A 23,418-nucleotide genomic window follows, 5' to 3' on the forward strand; every position below is an offset into this window, starting at 1 on the left:
AAAAATATTTTGCGACCCAGATTGATTGGCAGTTCATGTTTAGGGAGAGTGAATCAAAATGTAGCTAGTTTGAAAGTACAATGCAGAACCCAGCACATTATTATTAAACATAAAAATTGCAGCTCTTACTTTCAGTATTTTTATGCAAGCTTTCTCCCCAGAAGAAAAGGAGAAACAGTCTATATCTATAGCAACCAGGAGAGAGAGAAGGAAGGGAGGGGTATATCCAGTCCAAAATGTTTCTTCTTAAAACCTCGCATCACCACCTTCACTAGAGCAAGCATTTAATAGATCATTTTTATTGCCACTTGACTGAAGCCTCATTTAAAAAAATAAAAAAAAAAGGTCAGCTGATTTTTCTTCCTTAATAAACAGAGCATACATGAGGATACTTTTGCGAAAGGCTTGCTTTGTTACTGAAAGTCATTTTATATTTTGTCTTCTGAAGATTTCTTAGAGACAGCTAGTTTAGCTTTCACTCTCTGATCTCCATAACCACTCTAGCTCTTAAACTGGGACAAAAAACAAGTTACGACCTTCTTGGTTTAAGGTGAGTTTGGGGAAGATACTACAAGTGAAGTGAGACTGACTGTATTAACACGTATCGTTGGAGACAATTCTGGTGAGCAGCTACTAGTGCCTCAGTGCAAGGGGAGGACTGACTGCCTGGGAGGGTCACAGGGGAGAACAGCATCGACCCTGGATGCACAGAGTTTGTTTTCAGGACCCCTCCTTGCTCATGAGGAGGATTTTAGCAGGTGGGGAGTTTTCCTCAAGATGTTAAATCCAGAAGGTGTCCTCTAAAAGAGGAAGGGGTTCGTCTGGGCACATCTCATCAGAAGGAGGCTGCTTAATGGTCTTCGTGGGGCTGGACTGGGTATTTTTAGACACCTCTGAACCAGCCTTAACCACCTCAGCCCTGCTGATTCCCACCTTCGGCAGAACGACTGAGGGGTGGTCACCCCCAAAAGCCGGGGGGGGGCTGTGGCCTGGGGCTCTCCTGCATTTTCCAATTATGAGGGCTGAAACCCCTCAGCTGGGGCGAGGGTCAAACGCTTCGAGGCTGGCTGCCTCCCCACTGCACCACCTCGACTTCAGGGGCCTTGGGCTCGCCTCGGTGGAAGTTCGCAGCGCTGAGGGGAGCCCAGCTCCACGGAGGCGTCCCCAACAGCCTCATCCCCCACCCCGGGGCAGCCCCCTGGGACGGGCGGGAGAGCCGTGAGGGCGCCGGGGAGCCCGGTGGTGAGGTGCAGGGGCCGGTGGCCGCGAGGTGAGCGGAGGACGGGCGCGGCCGCCCGTGTGAGGCCGGCAGCTCCCGAGGGCAGGAGGGGACGGCGCGGCCCCGCTGCCCGCCAGCCCCCCGCGCCCCCCGCCCCGCTCCCCACTCACCGATCCGCGCCTCGCCGGCGGAGGGCGGCTGGCTGCGCGGGGCGGCGGCGGCGACGACCTGCAGCAGCACCACCAGCAGCACCGCCAGCAGCAGCAGCAGCAGAGGGAGGACGGAGCCGAGCGCCCCCATCATGCCTGGCCCATCGCAGGCTGCCGCCCCCCCGCTCCCTTGCCCGCCGCCGCCGGCCCCCTCACTCCATGCCGCCCGCTTTCCCTTTCGCCTTCTCCCGCAGCCGGTTCAACACCCAGGACAGCGACCGCCGCCGAGCCGGCTCCGTTCCGCTCCGCCCCGGCCCGCCCGGCGGAGGCGGGGGCTGCCCCTTCCCGCTCGGCGGCGCCGCCTCCCCGCTGCCTGCTGCCCGCTCCCGGCTCCCTCCTTCCCCGCCCGGGGGCGCCCGGACCCGCGGGGAGGACCGGGGACGGAGCTTGGGGCTGAGGCTGACCCGGGTTAGGGGCCCCGGAGTCTTCCCGCTTGAAGCCCCCACACGAAGATGGCCGAGAATGGGGCGTTGATGTGTGTGTGTGTGTGGGGGGGGTGATGTATTCAATGTGAATGCCTCACGCGTGTAAACCCAGTGCAGCCCGTGTCAAAGTTTTGTCCTAGAAAATGCGCTAGGTGGGTGGATTCTCCCTGTGGCCTCCTCAGTAGTCATTTATTTACCATAGGGTTTTTCCACAGAAAAGTCCGTGCTGCAGGACCTTGTGAGGCCTCAGGCCAGCACCTCCAGCACCTGAGGCACTTGTGGTCCCCTCATCCTCACCACTCACCACTATCCCCAGCTCACTCTGGGACTGGGAGCTCTGGGTCTGGCTGTGGGAGGGAGCAGCGGGCTCAGGCACAAACACATTGGAACTGAGGGATCTGGGGTTAGTTAGTATGAAGAAGAGGAGGCTCAGGGGAGACCTCATTGCTCTCCACAACTACCTGAAAGGAAGGTGGGGGGAGCTGGGGGTTGGCCTCTTCTCGCAGGTAACTAGTGAAAGGATTAGAGGGAATGGCCTCAAGTTGTGCCAGAGGAGGTTCAGGTTGGAAATGAGGAGACATTTCTTCTCAGAAAGAGCAGTCAGGCATTGGGACAGGTTGCCCAGGGAGGTGGTGGAGTCACCGTCCCTGGGGGTGTTCAAGGAAAGGTTGGACATGGTGCTTAGGGAGATGGTTTAGTGGTGACATTGGTGGTAGGGGGATGGTTGGACCAGGTGGTCTTGGAGGTCTCTCCCAACCTTACTAATTCTATGATTTTTCTATGATTGACTGCCTCTTCATTCACAAACTCTCAGTGTCATATACTGAGTCCTCAACGCAGCAATTTGCAGTCCCCAGGCTGAAATAGCGCAGCTGCCATGCTTGCTGGCAGGAGATCCACGTTTGGCCAGGACACCCAGCTCTGTGCTGCTGTGAGGGATGGCTGGGTCCCAGCCCCCTCCGTCACCCCAACATCTATCTGCTTAAAGTGACTTTGCCATAGACCAGAAAATTAAATTAAGGAAGCCCACAGAACAAACTGATCCTGGAAAAGCATGAGATGGCTAAAGGGCTTCCCACGGCCACTTTCCCACCACCTCGTCTTCCTTGCTGACAAAAGTGGCAGCTGGACCAGGGTCAACACACAGCATCCAGCCACCACGTTGGGACCAGCTGGCACCTGCCAAGTCTGGTGGCCCAGGGGTGAGCCTTACCCCAGGCTCTGGGTACAGGGCTGTGTGGAGGTCTGCAGGGCCCAAATGGGGCACTTACAGCTCCTGGTGCCCGGATGAACAGTTGCAGACTCCTGTAATTCTGTCTTACTCAGGGAAAAACGTAAGCCTCTATGCTAGGGAAGATTCATGGTTTCTAGAGCTTAGTGCAAAGTCCCCTCCTTTGCTGAGTGGTTAAGGCTGGCATCTTGGCTGCAAACAAGAGCAATATTTGGTTCAGAAATCAGAAATTTCAAAAAAATATATGGACACTGGTTGCTGGGTGCTGGCCCAAGGTTTGCAAACGGGATGGGTGGTGTTTTGAAGCATTTCTGTCCTTGAGGTCTATTACATGCTTGCTTACGTCTTGCCTGGGAGTGGTTTCATGAACCCAAAAGGTCCCTTTAAGCCAAATGTTCTTTACCTCAAGAAATCAATTTAAATGGTTCAGAAAGAAATCTGAGCACTGAAAGGGTAGAGGCAAAAAAAGGGGGGAAAAGCATTATATGGAAAGGACAAGATGAGAAATGAAAGCGCTGAAACATAAATTAGTATATTCTCATGGGTTATGCAAACCATCTGGCTTTAAAAGCTAGTAGTAGGAACAAGGAAAAAGGTCATTTGAATTAGCAGAGAACTGCAAAACAACTGAAGGTAAGAAAGGAGCAAATGGCAGGCACACCGAAAGAACAAGTTGTTCGTCAAAATACAAAATAGTGGTATTATTATTGAAAGGCCTTGCAGCTCTGCAACAAACAATTTGCATAGTCCCCGTGAATTTATGGTCAAATACTACGCAGATTTTAAAAGGAAATTAAAATTCTCATAGCCACTTTGTACAGGGGATTAGCAAAATAATAATATTTGTTCAAATGCATGTGAAGCAATGTGAAAAATCAAGAGAGAAAGAGCATTCAGTAAAGCCAGGAAGAAATCCTTGAGTACACAAGGTTAGGAAAGGCGGGAGTAAGGTGTCAAGAAAAGAGTGAAGAGTCAATCGGTAGGTGAATGGGGCATTTGGAAATAACTCAAGTAGCAGTTCTCAGGACTGGCAAGTCTGAAGTATTCCCTGCCTGGCTGTATTTTATGGTTTTATAGTAGGCTGCACCTAGGAAGGATACACAGACCTGTTTTAAAGCTCCGGGAACAGACAGATTGAAGTCAGTAGGATTACATAAAATGAGTTTGATTAATGACACGGGTAAAAACTGCAAGCCTTCAGTCTGTGTGTAAATTAGATGAATAACAGAATTACAGCGTAAATATGTTATGACACATGCAGGTTACTTGCTGGTTCACAATCTTTTTCTCAAGACATTTCTCGGTGCCAAGGTTTTTAATAGTCTGTATAATAAATTAAGCATCCATGCTTAGGCCTAACAGCCTTATGAGGTTGTTTTGATTGTGGTTTTTATTCTGGTGTTTTCCATGGATTTCAGAGCTGTGTGAAAAGAACTCCTGAAGGGTGTAAGTCATTTGTGGAAATTACTAGAAAGACTAGAAAAAAATGAAACTCCATTCTTGAAGTCAGGGATGCTGCAGGGCTCTAACAAACTTTGGGACTTGACAGTTTTGAAAAAAGAATAGAAGAGTGCATTAGTAAGTTATTTCTGTAAGGACATATTTATATCGTTTTGGTAAGGGGTTCTAAACTAGTAAAGATACTGAATGGTCGCTAAGAGGTGAGAGTATCAGCTCTGCATTGGCGATGTGTCTGGAGGTGAATGTGAGACTATACGGGAGGATGGCGTTGGGAATTACAGCTCTGAAAATTTCAGCACAGTGAATAACATTAAAGTTTATCATGTCCTTAATTGCTGAAGCTGAGCCTTTATTATTCCCTTACAGGTGTAAAAAACGTGGCAGGCAAAGTGATAGGAGAGCTGGATAATCTATATGGTTTTTTACATATGAGAGATTTGCATCCTTATCCATGGTAACCACAGCTGAACAGAAGGTTTTCAACACTTTGCTGGTTGAAAATGCTGTGTTGTCTGACTAAGGCTTTCCATGAGAAACATATGTGGTTTAAACAAACTTCCACTAGGAAGGGGCTTTTTCTGAGAATGATCCCAGAATGGCAAATTGCCTGGTAGCCAGGACACCTGCCCGGCATGAGATCTTAAAGCTTCACATTTTCTCTGTTTGATTCAAAGAGGTGACCTAACACTAAGAAGGTCACTCTCTTGTTTTTTCCGTCTCTCTCTTTCACTGGGCCATTCAATACTGTTATTAAAAGCAAACAGGATAGAAAGGACGTTGGTAGCAGAAGTACTTTAGTATGGAAGAAGCTGAGTTAATGATAGAGTTTTTAGAAATGTAAGAAGAAAAGGTACCAAGATTACATGAACGAAAAACTGGATGGTGGTAGATAAATGTAGATAAATATATGATTCAGTTAAAGCAGAACACTGCCAGAGAATAATTTGGGCATAAAAATACACAAAGAGAAAATACACGTAATAGTTACATAGATTCATAGAATATCTGAGTTGGAAGGGACCCACAAGGATCACTGAGTCCAACTCCTGGGTCCCCAAAGGACCACCCAAAAAAAAAAAAATCAGATCTCAGACCCTGTGTCTGAAGACATTGTCCAAATGCTTCTTAACTCCCACAGCTTGGTGCCGTGACCCCTTTCCTGGGGAGCCTGTTCCAGTGCCCGAGCACCCTCTCTACATGCTTATAAGCAATTAAGTAGTGTGAGTAAAATGTACTAAACAGGATTAAAATAATAAAAGCTAAGTATGAGGAATATAAAACACAAAGGTAGCATCTGAATTTCTCCATGTACTCAGGTAGTGAGGTCATGTTTGTGAACTTTTGCAGACCTGTTTTTTATTTACGACTGGGAATTAAATATACACAAGCATAGGTGCACCTGCGGGATCATCGGAATAGTACACGTGTATTTGTGCACGGTACAACTGCATGCTATGTCTCAGGATCACAGAGCTCTTTGTCAGTTTATCCAAGTATAAAGAGCCCGAACAAAAGGTCAGTTCCAGCAATGCTAAAGACACTCTACCTGCATAGAAAAACACAACCTTAAAAAAAAAACAAAAAACATTAAGATTACCTTATTAATTTTTTCTTCCCCTTGCCACCCCTTCACCTCTTTTCCCCCCCGCCCCATCAAGGCCTCTGAGTGGGTTAATTGCAGATCATTTATCCTGTTAATGGGTCCAAAATCCACAGGGAACAATATCTATCAGGCAGTTTATCTAAGATTCAGTAACCTAGATATCTTGGCACAGCTTTAAGATGTATTGGCGGGGAATGAGGAGAGAAGGAGATAGAGAGGCTTATGCTATATCCATGCCCAGACAAGACAGCATTTAGACTATTTTACTATTTATATTTTATGCCTCTTGAGGACATAGGTAAAATATTCACAGACTTTACGTGAAAAATGTTAAATACTATTAATGTCAGAAAAAAGTGCAGTGAGATGATTTAGCTGAATAACGTCTTCTATAAAGACAGTTACTTAACCCTTTATCATACAAGAATCTTAATGGTGTCTGTGCACAGATTTTATTGCAGATTTTCTGTATGGACCCAAATAGAGTTCTTTAGAGGCTTGGCACTGCATACACATTCTCTGGCACCTTCTGTACTGGTCTGAGGGCTCAGAGAGTTGGTTGAGCTGCAGTAATCCTCCTGCATCTTCTTTGTGACTTAAGAACTTCTTTCAGAGGTCTGTGAAAAATGAGAATAGAAAAACCATCAATGGAACCACAACTTGGAGGACCATGAGGAATACAAGAGGAATAGTACAATTGCCTGTTCGCATATTAAGGGTGTGAACAGCCATAAACTGCTTTAGGAGGCTGACGAGCTCTGGACCCTGTTCAGGACAATCTGACAAAGACGGTATTTGAACAGTGACTGAGGTACTGGTCACACATTCAAATTCTAGCAATCGACATTTTAATTATTCAAATTAAAAAAAGACAAGATTGTTTAAACAGACAAGATTGTTTAAACAGACACGATTTAAAAAAGAATACTGTTTTCATTTTATTGCAACTGTACTGTAGAGGCTGTAATAGCTCTTTGGACTGAAAGTATCCAAAACATTGCCAGTAATGTTGCACCATGCACTTACAGGTAGCTTCTTTTACTCAGGGATGTTGAAAAAGTCTGTGCATGTTTATCTAGCTGTGTGTGTTCAACCCTTTCCTTAAGAGAAAACTTCTCACATATCGTTTCATGTACACATTTTTAAAAACATTGGATTCAAGCAAGCTAATATTTAATACATAGCATTTATTTTGAATATTTTAAAGCAGTTAAGAACAAAGAACTTTATCCTGCAATTCCAGCCTCAGGTCTTACCAGCAGTGATTGTGGTCTCTGTTTCTCAGGTATTGAATATTTCATAGTATTACTAAAAGTACTTGAAAGGATCTTAGCATCCAATATAGAGATTACTGATTTTCAGTGTTAGATTAATTGATTTCATGTCTATAAAACTAGCAAAGTCTTTGAGATTTTTAAATGAATTCTCACTGAATCCATTATTTGCAGGGTGTGGAGGATGTCAGATATTGTCATCAGATGAGTACACAGTGGTTTCTGTACTTAGGCTGTACCTTATTGCAGGTCATTTGGCCCCAAGGTACCTCTGTGCTGTCTGGAACAGGGTGACTAGGTATTTGTTACATAATTATAAACTCAACCCACATTTTCCCTCATGTTTGGGAAGAATGGAAACCTTTTTTAAAGAAAGTAAAGAAAAAATTGCTATAGTATCACCCAATGAATAATACTAAATGAATGCTCTTTCAGCATATTGTATGTAGTTAGATAAAATAGCCTCTGTTCACAGAAGAGTGTGGTGGGATTCATTTTATGAATTTCACAGCAATTCAGTTGTATCTAGGAATAATGTTTTAATGTACTGTTGATTTCAGCTATTTTAAAGCTTTCTTTGCTTCTAAAACAGTATTAGAAAATGGCTTTATTCTGGAGCATGTTAGAATTTTTACTTGAGGTATTTCTGCATCACTGAGAAACAGGAGTTCAGTACGGAGCCAGAAGGAAAAATCAGAAGGAAAAAAAGGTACTGTGCAACTGTATGACAGAATTAAAAAAAAAAAAAAAAAGTAGGTTGATTTTAGTTATGACTGGGAAGCTGTGAGCTGGTCTTTTATTCCCTGTGCTGTAACTGAATGATAATGGTTTTTATGTGCTGCTGGAAAGAGCAGCTGGAAAGGAGCCTAAAATGGAGTCTTCAGGGCCCAAGAGAGGAAATGCAGCTAGAGAAAATTACCTGTGAGAATAGCAGGAGATGTGACTTACATTAACTGAAAACTATAAATGTGACTTACATTAACTGACGCCCTAAATATCTCTGTTTGTGAGTGGTTGCTTAGGTTAGTGCGTTTTGAGTTGATTTCTAAAACTGTAGGAACTCTTGGTACCAGCCCAGCCACTTCAGTGTGCACAGTACTTTGGGTCTGTGTGAAAAAATTCCATAATGTTGTTTGCTAGGGATGCAGGAGAGCAGTTTCTGTAAAGGTAGTTCTGGACTGAACCCAAATTTATTTGAGTTTCATTTACAATTCTAGCTGACTTGTTCAAATAGCACTTCTGGCAGTATCTACATCAAATGGGGTGCTGCAGCTGTGTCTGATATAAATGTGGTAGGAAAGAAGGAAAGGGTGGAATGAAGCCACGTGCAAGCAGCAGTGTATGGGTATTCCAAACCTGTGCAGAACAGCTCTCCGGTGTCTCAAGGTGGGGCTACAAAAACATGGATCCAAACTCTGAGGCCACTTCTGAAATCTGTGTATCCAGTGTCAGGCTGTGAAAGGGAAGCTTGTGCTTCACTGGGGAAGGGACGGCCTCGATGAGCACCAGCACAGGTCACAGACATGCACTAGAGCCAGAACTCCTTAAATGAGAAAGGCTTTGGCTTTTGCTAATGCCCACCATCAGCTCAAATCAATACAGAGGCTAAATGTGTGGCTTGCCTGTCCAGAAGTCACTGGAAACAAATTTCCAGTTAAACCCACCTGAATTCCTAATGATTTCCATGGGTGTATAGAGAACTCAGCACATCTGAAAAAATTACCATCTGAGCATATCAAGACGGTGTATGCAGATTAAATGATTATACTTTAGATGTTTCTCTGTGAACGGATTCTTGTTCCTTGAAGAACAGGTTGAAACCCCTAGGTGTGTGATCCGTGATTACATTTGGTTGCCATTGCTCCAAACTTGCTCCTTTCAAATGTCAAGAGGGAGCCACATTTTTAAATGGATTAGGAGCTCTGAGATGCTTAATGGGAGGGAGGTCAGAAACAGTTAAAAAAATCTGTTTTTACCCCTCTGCACTGTGATCAGTAAGATATGAAATCTGGTGAATGGATTTTACAACTTATAACTAATCCCCTGAGAAATCTATTCCTCAGGTACTAAATTAAAGGATGAATGAGATTAATGCACCTCGTCATTCTGAAAGAATAGACCCGTAGCTCTATCCAGGTGGAAGCTGGAGGAGTACCATGGCTAAAAATACATGAATGGGTAGCTGAACAGGAGAGAACTTTATAAATAATAATAATAATAAAATAAAATTTAAAAGCTTTGTAAAAAACGTCATAAAAGAAGCCTATGGGACTGAGATGCTTCTCAAAGCAGGGCAGGGACGGAAGGATAAGGAACTTTCATCTTGAAATGATCTGAGATTTTGTTAGCATAGTTAAGATTACCTAAAGTTTTGCTTTCCTGATTCATCAGTCACCAGGTAGATTAAGAAGGGTGTATTATCAAAATGTAAATTAAAAAAGTAAGAAAGATATGACTGTTGAAGTCACAACCTAAAAATAGTCCTTGAGTAGGGTATATGTTCAAACTATGTATTCAGAAATAGCCTCCAAATTTGAGAAAATGTGACTGCCTCTCATTTTCTAGCAGCTGCTAGATTTTTTTAACGATTTATGTTATGAATGAAGATACGTGCACATATAACTGGACAGTGTTAGGCAAAATTAATCCAAATGTGCGTAACTCTTACAGAGACGCATCCTATTTCTGAAGGGCAAAAACAAGTTTCCAGTAGCTGAAAAATCAGCTGAATAGCACCAATTGGTATTTTAGCTGAAGGAAAATAGCAACCTATTGTAAGATGTCAACATCTGCAAGAAAAATAAAAATTACTTGGAAATTAACCAAAGGGTTCCGACAACTGGAGAGATACAGACTGTGTAATGTCGTTTTGTTCAGTATCTGTGCTGTAATCCATAGGGCTTGTTCTTACAGTATTTTTGTTTTCAGACCTCTTAATTCCTGTGTTGCAAGACAAGATGACTTACTTGATAAATGGGGGACCCATGTCCCGTAGGCTTCTTTTGGCCAACAGTGTCTCTGGAGTCTGTACCTGTGCCTCCCCCTTGAGTGCATCCCGTACCCTCCCTCAGTTAATGACCAGTACAGGACCCTTAGCAAGAGGAAGATCAGCGGAGTATGGAAGAACAGGACATCTTGGACAACCACACAACTATAAATTTCTCTCCTGTTCAGCTACTCGTTCGTATATTCTTTAGCCATGGTACTCCTCCAGCTTCCAGCTTTGGTGAATTTGGGTAGTTCGCTAAACAGGATGGCTGTCTTTGCCACATTAGTTGAAATTATAGACATATAGTTAGGGGAAAAGCGAGTGCATGAGGAGAAAAGCGCGGCTGAATCATTGGCATGGGGGTCTGGTGCCCCAAGGAATTGCTGTACTCCCCCTGGGCATCTGTGGTTGCGTGCACCTCACGTTGTCTGACCGGGGCCTGATTCAGAGGGTGCTTAGCGCTCAGCTGCTGCTGAAGACAGGTGAGAGCTGTGCTTTGAGGTAGAAAGTGCTATACAATGTTACATCTCATACCGAGCTCCCAAACTTCACAGAAAAAAAATAACTTAGTCTCAATATACATTGTAAAATGAACAAGAAAACCTGCAGGGAGCTGGACAAGTATATGAATCATTGTGAAATCCTGGGGATGCGGTGCGAAGTGCCAGAGTAACGTCACTGTGGAAGTTAACAGCTTTGTCCTCAGCGCTGGTACGGATGGCATGCAGCAGGTTAGGTGTAGAGCTGTGTGTTGAACAATGAGGGGAGAGAAAGACCTGCACATTTACCATGTTGTCAGCAGTGAGGGGTTTGAATCATCCTCAGAATGAGCTCTGAGGAGGGAAGCTTGTGTAGAATAAGTAGCTTGTCTTAATGTAGCTAAAAATGCAATGACTTTCAACATATACTCACTCAAAGGTGAGGTTAAAGCTACGCACATCTTCATTTTGGTGTTTCCTGGCTTTCGAGTGCCCGACTTTTCAGTTGTAGGAGAGTTCCACGCTGTGCTTTCAGGTACTGGATAGCAGGATCCGGTTTCACAAAGCACCCAGCGTGGTGCTTGCATTTTCCAGCCCCGTGCTGTGATGGTGAGAGGAAGCGAGGGACAGCAAACAACAGCCACTTGTGCTCCTCTCCACTTCTTTCTTCAGCATCTCCCTCTTGGGCTGCTTATTGCTGAAGACTCATTGGGCTAAGCTCATCTCTCTGTGTCCTATCTGGAAAACGTTCCTCTGCTTACTGTAATAGACACAGAGAAAAACCTGGTGGTGAACCTAAAGACCAAAATATTTGCTATAGCTGTTGTATGGCTACAAACATAGAGTATTAATGAGAAAAATTCTGGGAGGAAATCTAGAATTGAATATGTTTGATAGCAATTCAGAATGGAGCAGGAACTGAGCTCAGCTCATTTTAAGTTTGGTTTTATAGCTTAATTCTTACTAAGATGGGTTATTTTGAGTAGCATAAATAAATAAATGAATAAAGTGCATAGTTTCCAGTGTAAAAATGTTAGAAATTCTTGCTCAGGGCATTCTGGTGTCTGAAAGCACAAGACCATTGCCTATGAGCTGTTTCTTTTAAAGGAAGGCTGCTGAGGATTTGCTGTGACCTGAAAAAAAAAAAGTAGAAAAAAAAATGTAGGGAAAGTTCATGGTAATGGCAGCAGGATAAAGGAACATTGTTTGGACTCCACCGAAATTACATTGCGTCTTTGCAAGCACAAGATTACGTTAAGAATATTCATAGGTTTTGGTGAAACTATTATAAGTTGAATAATAGAAGAGACAGGATGCTCTTTTCCTGTTCTGAATCACTGCTTTAAAAAGCCTTCCCTTTGGTCTCTGTTATGGTTCAGAGTGTTCTGGTGGAGCATCACAGACCAAACAAAAACACTTACTTGACTTCTCAAGGGAATCTTCCTCCTAGGCTGAGCATTTCTCATGAACTCTCCTGCTCTGTATAATGGAGCTACCAGTGTGTATGACTGGGCCGGTTGAATCATACAGATTTATTTTCTAATGCAATGTTAATAAACGCTGATCTGTTGCTCGCAGTAAAGACAAGGAGTCACTATAAACTTTGAAAAAGCAGGCCACTATTGCAAAAATCATAATATTTAAACTTTGTGTTTTCTTGTGCCATCCTAACATTCAGTGAGAGACTTATGGAGGGGTCGGCAGCTCCTGGCTTATTAAAAAACGAGGGCTGGGGGGAGTGGGAGAAGCAGAGATGCCGTGCCTGGAGGCCACCCGGTGAAAGGTGGCTGAGCAACAGCAGCCATGCAGAGGGGCAGGGAAAGCTCAGAGGTAGGATTTTTGGGGTGAATTCCTCCCTCAGAGGGTCCCTGGGCACTGCGCTAACAACCACCTCGAGTCCTGACCTGTCCTGGGCTCACTGTGCTCGAAAGAATCCAGGAGCGGAAAGGGGAATGCCACCTCCTTCGTGACAGGGGAATTTCTCCAGGTGACTCATGAGGCAGATGAAAGAGGTTCCCGCTTTGAGTTTTCTAACAGATATTTTAGAATTCTATCATAAAATCCCCTATACTACTGATGAAAAACGGAATATCACAGCAAAAATGTGGCAGAGGTGCAATATGCCACTAGCAGGAGTTAAACACGGTTAGAAAGGATATTAAGACAAAAATAAACTTGTAATTGCTATTTTCATTATCAGTTGAATAAAATTAGAAGTAAAAGAGGTATCCTAAACTGGAACTGCAACAGGAAGTGTAAGAGGTAAAGGGAAGAAGACGGTCTTTGCTGTAGGTTTGTGAAGAAAGAATTCTCTTCCTCTTCAACACTGTTAAAAAATAAATAAAAGTGTTTCCATACATACATAGTTCCACAAATTCAACACATTTCAGGAGCCAAAAGCATGACGCCTGTTCCGCTGTGCTAATTGCATAGGAGAACCCCATCAGGTAGAGCAGAGCACTTTCTAATATTTGATCCCGTTGAAACGAGTTCGCTTTCAAGCATTCAATCAATGGATCGTGATACACTGATAAATTAAATCCTGCAAGCTGGGTTCCCTGCTCTCAACGTGCCGCTCAGGGCAGTTGAAGGCTGTGATCTTAACCGGGAAGGTAAGAATTGCCCCAAGGCGTGCTGATTTGTGATGGATGGCTCGGGAGCCAAATATTGCTGTCTATGTCAGCGGAGATCAAATCAGGGAACTGGGAGGGCTGTAATCAGATCCTTCCATAAGTTCTCTCAGTTCCTTGCATCAAACAGGTCTTGATTTCCTTGTGGACTGACTGGTTTTACGTTTCTTCTTTTTCAGTCTTAACATAATGTAAACTTTCTAAATTCTGACAAGAGCAGACATCTGAAAAAGTAAACAAATAAACAAACCAAAACTATGAGCACCAAAAGTTAATACCCCCACCTTTCCATTTTTTGTTGTTACTTTTTTACTTTTTTTGTTTAAAAATGAGATTATTGGGTCAAATATGGATAGTTTGCCACACAGTTGAAGTCTCAGACATTCTTGCTACTGTCCTCAATTTGGATATTGTTGCAAGGATCCCATGTGGATGGACTGAAATGTCTGAATGCAGCTGTTGTGGTTGTCAAACTGAACGTTCCTCTAATAGCTCTTGTACGTGGCCAAATTCAACTGCTAGGGCTGGTGACTGGCTAAAAGCAGTTGATAGAAGCAGCTTTCCCTGTAAAAGAAGAATTTTGTGTGATGAACAGCCCCATGAAAACAGCCATCCTGCAGGTCAAGAGCAGCAGTCCATCCAAAAGAACCCGGGGACAGAGGAAGAGAGAAAGGGAACTATTTTTGTTACAAAGGATGGTCACTTGTTCAAACGACAACCCTTGGAAGTTCTTCCGGTGTGAAGAAATACCACAAGCAAAATCGTTTTCTGTATACTGTGTACTAGAAGCATGCAATCTCAGAGAACAGCGTAAGAAAGGGCACTGCTTTTGGCATTTGGGGAGCAAAAAGAGCCCCTGCAGCAAAAGGAGCTTTTCCCTCCATGGAGCAGTCAGCGGGTGACTTGGGGCATGCTGGCCTTAAATAGCCTGGCACTAGAACCAGCCACTTCTTTTTTCCTTTTTTTTTTTTTTTTTAAAGTACTCTCTTAGATTGGTCTAATTGGATTTGTACCCTCTTACAGATGCTGCATTTTTACTTCAGCTGCTATTCTGAGAAAATGAAGTTGCTAATACGTGCCTCTTTAAATAAGCATGGCAAGATTGCTGAAAGGTCAGCGCATGAAGCTGACATTTCTTGATATTAAGCTGGTACTCAGGTACCAATTTAGGCAATTAGTAAGTACAGATTGTTATATTAAGAAACAAAGGGAAAAAAATGCCAAATCAATATTCTTTATTCACACGAACAGTACAAACAGTTGGGTGTTTAATAATTGCCCCAAAAGGCAGAAAAGCACATGGCAGTACATAGGCAAACAACCCGAAAGGAGGCTGGGCTGGCTCTGTCCTATATGTTCTTGGATGTAGGCATGTGGCCATACAGGATTCACGTACCTTTCCAGCAAAAATATACGTACTTAAAATGTAAGGCTTTGCAACAAAGCATCTGTTACTGCAGCACGTAAAAAAAAATATTAAAACCAGGACAAGGATTATTATAAGGAATAGTAAGAAGAAACTAATTGAACAGAAGAGGGAAAAGGTACCAAAAAAAAGAACAGACTACAGTGGTCCTCTGTAAATCATACTGGAGAAAAAAGTTAGTAACAGCTTCCACTTCCTACAGACATAAGCAGTAAGTAGCAGAACTACCACTGTGATACTGCTTTGAAAAAATGCTGACTAACAGAGCAGAAGGTGAATTTCCACCGTTAAAGCTTCCTCAGTGCTAATGGATGTAATTTGTGCAGCTTTTCTAGGACCACGATGTGCAACTGGACAAACGACCCACTGGTAAAGGAGGACTAAGGACACATCTATTCCGAAGAGCATAACTTGGTAAAAAAATCCCAATGATTTCCAAGTAAATTGAAGCTACAATTAGAACGTAATTAAAATCACATAGCACGTGGTAGCAACAGCACAGGCGAGTCTGAATGCACAGTGAAGTACAGCTGTCATTGGAGTAAACATCAAGAGGCCAAGGCAGAATTTTTTCCTTTTCCTTGGCAAGCCACAAAGTTTGTGTAGTTGGATCCCAACTTGAAGACATTTCTCAGCTAAGGAAGAAGCGTGAGGACTTCTCCTGGATTTTCTTTAGCTCACAATTTGAAGCTGGGATAGATGGAAGACCACTGGACTTTGTTTCCCAGTCAGAAACCAACAAATGAACCTTGTCATCAAAAAGGGGACCAGACCCTTTACAAAAAAGAATAAGGTTAAAACAGACACAATTAATGAAATAGTTCAAAGCTATTGGTTTCTTCAGTAATATTTAAACTGGATATATGTGCACGAAGGGGAGGGCTCCAGACATGCCATTTACAGGTACAACTTCGACTAGAAAATTTATTCTTCGGGCAGTTATACATTAACAGTGATTGCCAGTGCAAATTGCTAAAAGGTTGTCTTAGAAAGGAGTTATCTTGTTCATATTTCAAAAAGTTTTACTAGTTAAAGTTCAACTTGGGAAAGCTGAACAGATCTCAGTGGGTCTGTTCCAAAACTGGGAACTCCTCTGACATACGGGTTGGATAGCACAGCGAGCCAAATCTACTCTGATTATCAGTCGTTCCACAACAAGAAGCAAAGACCAATCCTTCTCCCCCAACAGCACTTCAAAGGCACTTTTAATTAGTAAGATAAAACAAATCTGATTGACAGGTTTCCAAAAGATAATTCAGCTTAAGAAATATACTATTTATTTATATATGAAAAGAAAAAAAAAAGATAAATATAAGGATTTAACATTTTGGCAAGACTTAGTTTGCAGTGAGAACACCAAGTAAAACCTTGTTGTGAGATTTACCACAAAGACCCAAGGAGAAAGCACTTGACAGACTTTGGCTCACAGAATTCAAAGACAGAACATCATTGATTGTGTTGCAGAAATCCAACGGCTTTTCATCTATCAGAGGAATTATAACAGAACTGGACCAGATCCCGGGCTGAGATCTCTACACCAGCTCCACTGCCACCACAGAACAATTTCAACACCCTTGAGAACCACTTGAGCATCAGCCACGATAGAATATGGACAAAGGTTCACCTCTAAGTTTTCTTACCCTCCTTCACAATATCTCCTTCTTAAGTTCATCAGAAGAAATCAGCCTATTTCTGATGTTGATAGTTACCTTTATTTCTTTCAGGCTCTGGGATATTGGGTCTGTAGCAGGTATTCCATAAAAAATTGAAACTGAAAAAGCAGCGCTATAGACCGAGGGAAAAAAGGCAGTAACTTAGATTCTCTTCTAATCTAATCTAATATGAGCAAATAATGAAAGATTGAAAAGCAGAAAAAAAGGAAGGTGATTTACATATTCATCAACTAATTTGTATCATCAGAAGATTTAAAAGGTCATTACTGGAACACCTGCCTGTTAACAGATGTAGAAGACTGAAGGCCAAAGAACACAGTTTTTATAAAGATGTTGATGGATAAACAGTTGGCAGATCTACAGCTACCTGCTGGGGCAGCATTAGACTTTTTGGCTCAGGCTACCATTGTGGATAAAGTAAATCTTCTGGAATTCACATAGCCACATACCTATATCCATACTGACTTGCCTCTTGCAAAGCCTGACAATTGTTTATTAAGGATTTGATTATTTTAAAATATCATCATTTCAGCTAAATAAGATTCTGTCTAGGAGTGAAATTTTATGCACTAACAAAGTTACTGACTCCTACTACAGAAAGGTGCCTGACAGATGGGGGTACAGCACTATGCATAGATCCTAATCAAGAATAAAGAGTCTGTCTTAATTTAGCTAAATTTGCTAATTTCAGTGTCAGTGCCACCCTGCAACATTGGAGATCTCAATGAGCCATTTATATAGATACTAAATGCAAAGCATCCTGCCCCATTTTGAAGATAATTAAGTGTTAGATATGCAAGTCTAAGCTAGTCCCTGTACACTGTCTTTATGGTCTCTGGCTGAATCATTTTCTGTGGATACCTACTAGATATACTTCTAAAATAGGTTAAAAAAAAGCATTATGAATTTAGACATCTAATTTATGGATGCCTCAGTTAAGGCAAAATAACATGCAATCAGCATTGTATGACTAGCTTTAGGAGAGCATCTGTTCACATGAAAAAGTTAGGTAACTGGCTTACATGTTTGTCCTACCTGCAGTATTAATTTATAAAAATAGCCAAATGTACAGCAATGAAACTTATTTAAACTGGGATAGCTAAGAAGATAATATAGTCCAACCTCCAGATCAGGCAGGGCAAACTTCAAAATTCTGTCACGTTGGTCAGGGCCTTGTCAGTCGAATTCTCCTCATCTCCAAGGATGGATCTTCCACAGTCTTTCTGGTAAACCCGTTCCTGTTCCACTTTCAGTTTCTGTTCACTTTCATGCTTTCTTCTTTCATATGTCCAAGAAGTATTTCTCTTGCTGCAGTGTGTCCACTGCCTCATGTTTTCTTGATGTGTACCTCTGAGTGAAGTCTTTGCTTAACCCTCCTCATGTAGAGAACAGCAGTAAGGTTGCTCTTCTGTACTTGCTGATGCTGGTATATAGAATTAGTCTGCTACAGGCGGAGGACTTTGTGTGTGTCCGAGTTGAACTTTGAGATTTGTCGTTCCTTGTGTCCAGCTCATCAGGATTCCACTGAATCAGACAACCCTTCCCCTCAAAAATATCAACCACTGCTCCCACATTGGTGTCATCTGCCAACCGACTGAGGCGGCATTTCATTCCATTGCCCAGGCATTTAATTAAAACGTTAAACAGTACTGGCAACAGTACCTGCCCTGAAGAATGCCGCTAATTATCAGTATGACACTGTAGCACTCTTATTCTTCAAGTCTGATTGTCCAAGCAGTTTTCCATCCTACTTGTAGTTCATCCGTACAGCCCATCTCTCTCCAATCTGGCTACAAAAATACTACATAAACCTGGGTAAAAAGTCCTGCGAAGAACAGGAAAGGTGACATCCTCTGCTCTCTCTGTTCACAAAAGGAAAGAGAATGAGGTTGGTCAGGAAGAATTTGCCCCTAGTGAATTCATGCTGGCAATACCCAATCACTATTTTGTCCTTCATGTGTCTCAAAATGACTTCTATAATGTCCATGAATAGGCTCTATAATTTTCTCCAGGTCTGAGGCTACGTGCTACCTCAAAGTATGAGAATATACAATTATTATTTGTTTTATAAAAACAAAAATACTGCTTTTTTTCTTTTTTTTACTTCCCCCCATATATGACAATTTGATACAAAACAACCTCCTTACAGGTCTTGAGAATCTTTACTACTACATGATTTCTATACACACTTTTGTACATTTTGTCTGCTTTAAATGTACAGAGTAACAGAAAATAAAACTATTAATAAATTTACAAGATAATATTATGCTTTTTAACACAGTACATCTTCCTTCCTTTAGTTTTCATGACAAAAGCTTCCATGTGGTCAAGGATTCAAAAGTTCATCCAAAATTTTCAGAGATGATTCATACAGGATTCTGAAACTGCATAAAAGAATGCAAAACAGGATTAGACATGCTCATACTAAGATCAATCCTCAGCTATTTTATTCTAAGAGTGTTTTATTTTTTAATTCTAAGAGAAATCTAAGAGGTTTCCTTGACAAGTTATTCCATATATGCCATTACTAAATTACTTTTGAAACCAGTTGTTTTTCTTCAACTTACCCATTTTTCTGCTGACCACCTCTAGCTATACTGAAATCTACAAAAAATCATTTTAATTTACTATGTGAATTCAAGCACATTTTCAAATATTTAATCATCTGTATTTCATGTGTATTTAAAAGCACAACTCACTTTTATTCACAGTATTTTACATTTTTTTAAAACTTGGTCAAATCCTTTACTGTTAGTTTATAATAAGCTATTTTTCAGTCTTCTACTTTTTTCCTTTCACCCTCATTCTTCAGTCTTCATAATTTTTCTTCTCAACTCAGTAATTTTTTCCCAAGCCTGAGCTTTCTGTCTTATCCTTATTAACTACATGCTTCAGCTGCTTATACATCCATCTTAGTCACTTTCTTACTCTTTTGTTTCACATTACTCCCTAAACGGTCTCAAAGGTCAGCTTTGAAATTCCCATTTGGAAGGCCCTTTTTATTTTCTTGCACTCTCAGAAATTGTCACTCACCTAGCCTTTGCAGGTGCATTCTCATGCAACTTCTTCTAATACTGCTCTAAGACATCCTCAAAAGACAGAAAGACTGTGGTCTTCTGCCAAAATATTTTAAAGTTTATAGTGGTTAACGATGAAATAATATTCTTCATGTTACCTTTGTAAAAGATTCTGCCACCTGTATTTCTCAAATATTGTTCATCCTTTCTTTCTTTTTTCTTTTTTTTTTTCTTTTTTTTTTTAATTACAGTCCTACACTGATGGCCTGGAATAAGCAAGGTAAGTCAGACATTAATCATGCTGAGTTAGGGCATTCATCAAGGAGACACCAAGACTATAAATACAACAAGAAACTGTATTTTCTTAACAGTGTATTTGATGCCAGGTCTTCCTGAATTCAGACTGCCTTGGTTCCATCACATACTCTTCCTTTATAATGCTAACAGACTTCAAGCCATAATCAATCTCAACTGACAAAATAACCTAGTGTACTAATTTTATGGCACATTTTAATAATTAGTTAAGTACTGTGGTGATATACACAATGATACCTTGTATAATTTATTTATTTTTATTTATTTATTTTACAATCTACAGCTAACAGAGAAATACTTCTATAAAGTTGGTCCATCCATCACCACCACACTGGTCAAGCTGCAGACAATAAGTTATGATTCAGGATAACGGTGAGCCTCCCCAAACAAATTTAAGTTAGTTTTACTAGGTACCACTGCGGTGAACGTGCTGATGGGAGGCAGAAAAGTCATACACAAGGTTATGTCACAAAACAATACAAGAGTCAGTACTTATAGATACAATGAGAGTGCAATAAGGAGTTCCGGAAGCTATTAAATGATAATATTAAAGAAATATCTTTGAGCACATCCATTAGCTCAGTTTAAATTCTAATGCCTACATACTAAGATGCTAATTAAATACAGAATATCAAGAAAAAGGTGTTATTTTATAGCACATTTGTTTCACAGAGCATGGAATACTTCTCTAGCCTCCAAATCACTGCACTGGAAGCTTTATTGGCCTTTTTTTTTTTTCTAGAAATAAATACTTGCATTTTATAAACTAAATTAATGTGCATGCCATTACTCTTGAGGAAATTCTCTCAATATACAATATGCTGTCCAGAATTTTAAAGTGCGCTGAACAGCAATTTTAGACCCACAGGGCCTTCTTAAACTGCTAGCTCAGCTGAAGAGGAAAGACTAAATTACAATGAAAAGTTTTGCTTCTAAATTAGTATAACAACTCCTTGTTCAATGGCAGCAGTTTAAGTACTCCACCGGACAGGAGTTTTACTTATTTATTTCATTGCTAATATGTAATAGATGACTGCTAGGTTAAATTTAAGACGCTGGCACAGAATGCCAAGTCTCTTGGGAAATTAAAGAATATCACTGTTTCATGGTATACCTGGGTACTAAATAAAAATAATCCATCAGAGTTGTTAGGAGATAATGTATTCAGAAGAAAGAAGCAGTAATACCTTGAAGTATGAATTAAAAACACAGTAATATGTTTTAGCATGCATCAGTGCAACATCGCGTCTTTTAAGATTATGGTCAAAGTAATTATCTGCCATCTAACTTGCTGCATACCATAATTAACATTTAGGGGCTTGGTAATTAGAGTGGAAAAAGACAATGATAAAATCGTTTACAAACAACAGTGCACATTTCAGACTGTATATAATCACCTTTTAGTTATACATTAGCACGCTGGTACTAGAGCACTAAAAATAAGTGTCTTCAGACACTAGCAGCCCAGCCTGTTCCAGCAGAACACCTATCTGAGAAAGGCCCCAATAATTAATCAACTTTAACACAAATGCACTAATAATTAATCAAGGAAAATCTAATCATTAAAGAACTTCCTCTTAACCTTTTCCTACATTATTTTTTTTTTTTTTTTTATCTTTTTGGGGAGAGAAGGGAGGAAAAAAAAAACCACCAACTTCAAAACATATTTGTGGGAGTTCTTGAATTCTATAATCCTCCCAAGATCAGAAACGATCACACAGCTCTGCAGAGTTTTTTGTTATCATACTGTAATTCTGATTTTGGTTACAAATACTTCCCACCATCATGCTCATATTCCTAAGCTTTTAACTTTATCTACAACTCTCTCTTGTTTTTTGTATGATAAAAGGTAGCCATTCATATATCACAAAATTAAAGCACTGTGTAGTATCTTATGCTCTTCATCTGCCGCAACTTGTAGGATGATTTGTCCCTGTTCACTGGGCAGAGATGTTCATATAGATTCACAAAGCAATTATCTGTGTTCTTACCGGAATTTATAGGCAGTAGTGCACTCAAGTGGTAGCAATTATTCATTTTAATGTGCCTATTTATTTAATCATGTTAAGATTTGCTTTAAATTCTCTGCCACTGTCTTGATTAAAAGAATTGCATAACCGAATCATGATACTCTGCTGCTCACCTTTCTTTTCCAGATCATAATTATAATTTTTAAAAATATTCTGGTAGAACACTTGGCAACCCAGCACTAAATGACTCAATGGAAAAAAATATCGTTTATTTTTGCTTGATTTTGTTTCTAAGCTAGGTCCCAACCAAAGGAACTTTGTTCACAGCTCAGTAACTAATTAAAATGAGCTACCCAGGAAGCAGAGTCACTATGATGAAGTTTTAGAAATCTAACCACGCAGTGACTATTTATCTACTTATTTATTTTTGTTTTTATCAATTTTATGTTACCTGAGCACAATGACCTCTGCAGAGGCCACTCTTAAAATCTGGATAGCAGTATTTCTGTTTTCTGATTGCTTAGGTCAGACAGAAAAAGGAATAATGGGCTGATCTTTATTTATTTTTTTTTACTTTTTTATTTTTTAATAAATCTCGTTATTTTAATCACATATAACTGAAGTAGATCATATCACAGAACTTTCTGGTCTACTTCTTAAGATTACATATGTCATTTAAAGAGCTATATAACACCCCTTAGGCTCTGATATAATAGATTTAAATGAGCAAATGAGTGTTTTGTTAGCAAAAAAGCTACCGCTATATCTCCTGCACTTCTGAATCACATCTAAATGTATATTTACTGCACAGCCCTTTAAAAGTTCTACCACTGCCAGAACAAGTTAGTGTAGCTGTTCAGCTTCTTGACAGAACTCAAGTGCAAATTCTAAGGATTTAAAGTATCATAAAAGGAAAGAAATAGGGCCTACGTGGTCCCCTCGATAAATCACCTGCTTTTTCATACAGTAGCTTCTCATAACTTTAGTATTGACTTTAAATGAGGGACACAAATTCAGTCACAGCAGAGCTGAGGAAGGTCTCTGTCTTGCACAAAGCCACATGCCTCAGGCCAGTGATCCACCAGAAGAATGTGATGTGGAAGTGTGGAAGCGTTTGAAGGGCCATGCAAGAAATGGTTAAATAAAATAAAGAATTACTTATTTATTGATTGATTTCAACAACCTCCTCATGTTCAGAACAATGTGGTGCGTTGATAGCTTCTTTCAGTATGGATGAATGTTCATAACCAATTTGGTTCTTTATCTAGTTATCCCTACATCACCTTGTTGAATATCTTGAAGAATTATTTGCCACAAAATAAGTTACCTGTTTTGTTATTCAAGGGTAGGAGAGATGGAAAAAAAACATTATGTAAAGAAATCAGTTATCCTTCCTACAGCGTGCCTACCCTTCTCAGTTACTAACCCTACCAATCAGGGGACACAGTGAACTGTGAGTTAGTTTCTGAAGTACTTAAAAACGTGTTACGTTATTTA

The 23,418-nt window shown here is 40.9% G+C and overlaps 2 protein-coding genes across 4 annotated transcripts in view; both read right to left on the bottom strand.

Moving 5' to 3' along the window:
• Positions 1-1,693, bottom strand: part of PTPRN2 (protein tyrosine phosphatase receptor type N2) — a 645,529-nt gene extending 643,836 nt beyond the window's left edge. Inside the window, exon 1 of one of the 2 annotated variants that reach the window (XM_080579571.1) lies at positions 1,390-1,693. In XM_080579571.1, the coding sequence (XP_080435697.1) occupies positions 1,390-1,522 (133 nt within the window). In that variant the 5' untranslated portion in view covers positions 1,523-1,693. The remainder of the gene's footprint in view (positions 1-1,389) is intronic. The other variant, XM_080579572.1, reaches the window with a different exon arrangement.
• Positions 1,694-6,029: 4,336 nt separating this feature from the next.
• Positions 6,030-23,418, bottom strand: part of NCAPG2 (non-SMC condensin II complex subunit G2) — a 57,037-nt gene continuing 39,648 nt past the window's right edge. Inside the window, exons 28-30 of one of the 2 annotated variants that reach the window (XR_013945918.1) lie at positions 11,324-19,003; positions 6,675-6,765; positions 6,030-6,110 (exon numbers count right to left, since the gene is read on the bottom strand). Coding sequence is in view for 1 of the 2 variants with exons in the window: in XM_080578560.1 (XP_080434686.1) it covers positions 18,946-19,003 (58 nt within the window). In the remaining variant the exon portion in view is untranslated. Of the gene's footprint in view, positions 6,111-6,674; positions 6,766-11,323; positions 19,004-23,418 lie in introns of those variants that run through there. The other variant, XM_080578560.1, reaches the window with a different exon arrangement.

Source organism: Anser brachyrhynchus (assembly GCF_964034855.1).
Source record: "Anser brachyrhynchus genome assembly, chromosome: 2".
NCBI classification, from domain to species: domain Eukaryota; kingdom Metazoa; phylum Chordata; class Aves; order Anseriformes; family Anatidae; genus Anser; species Anser brachyrhynchus.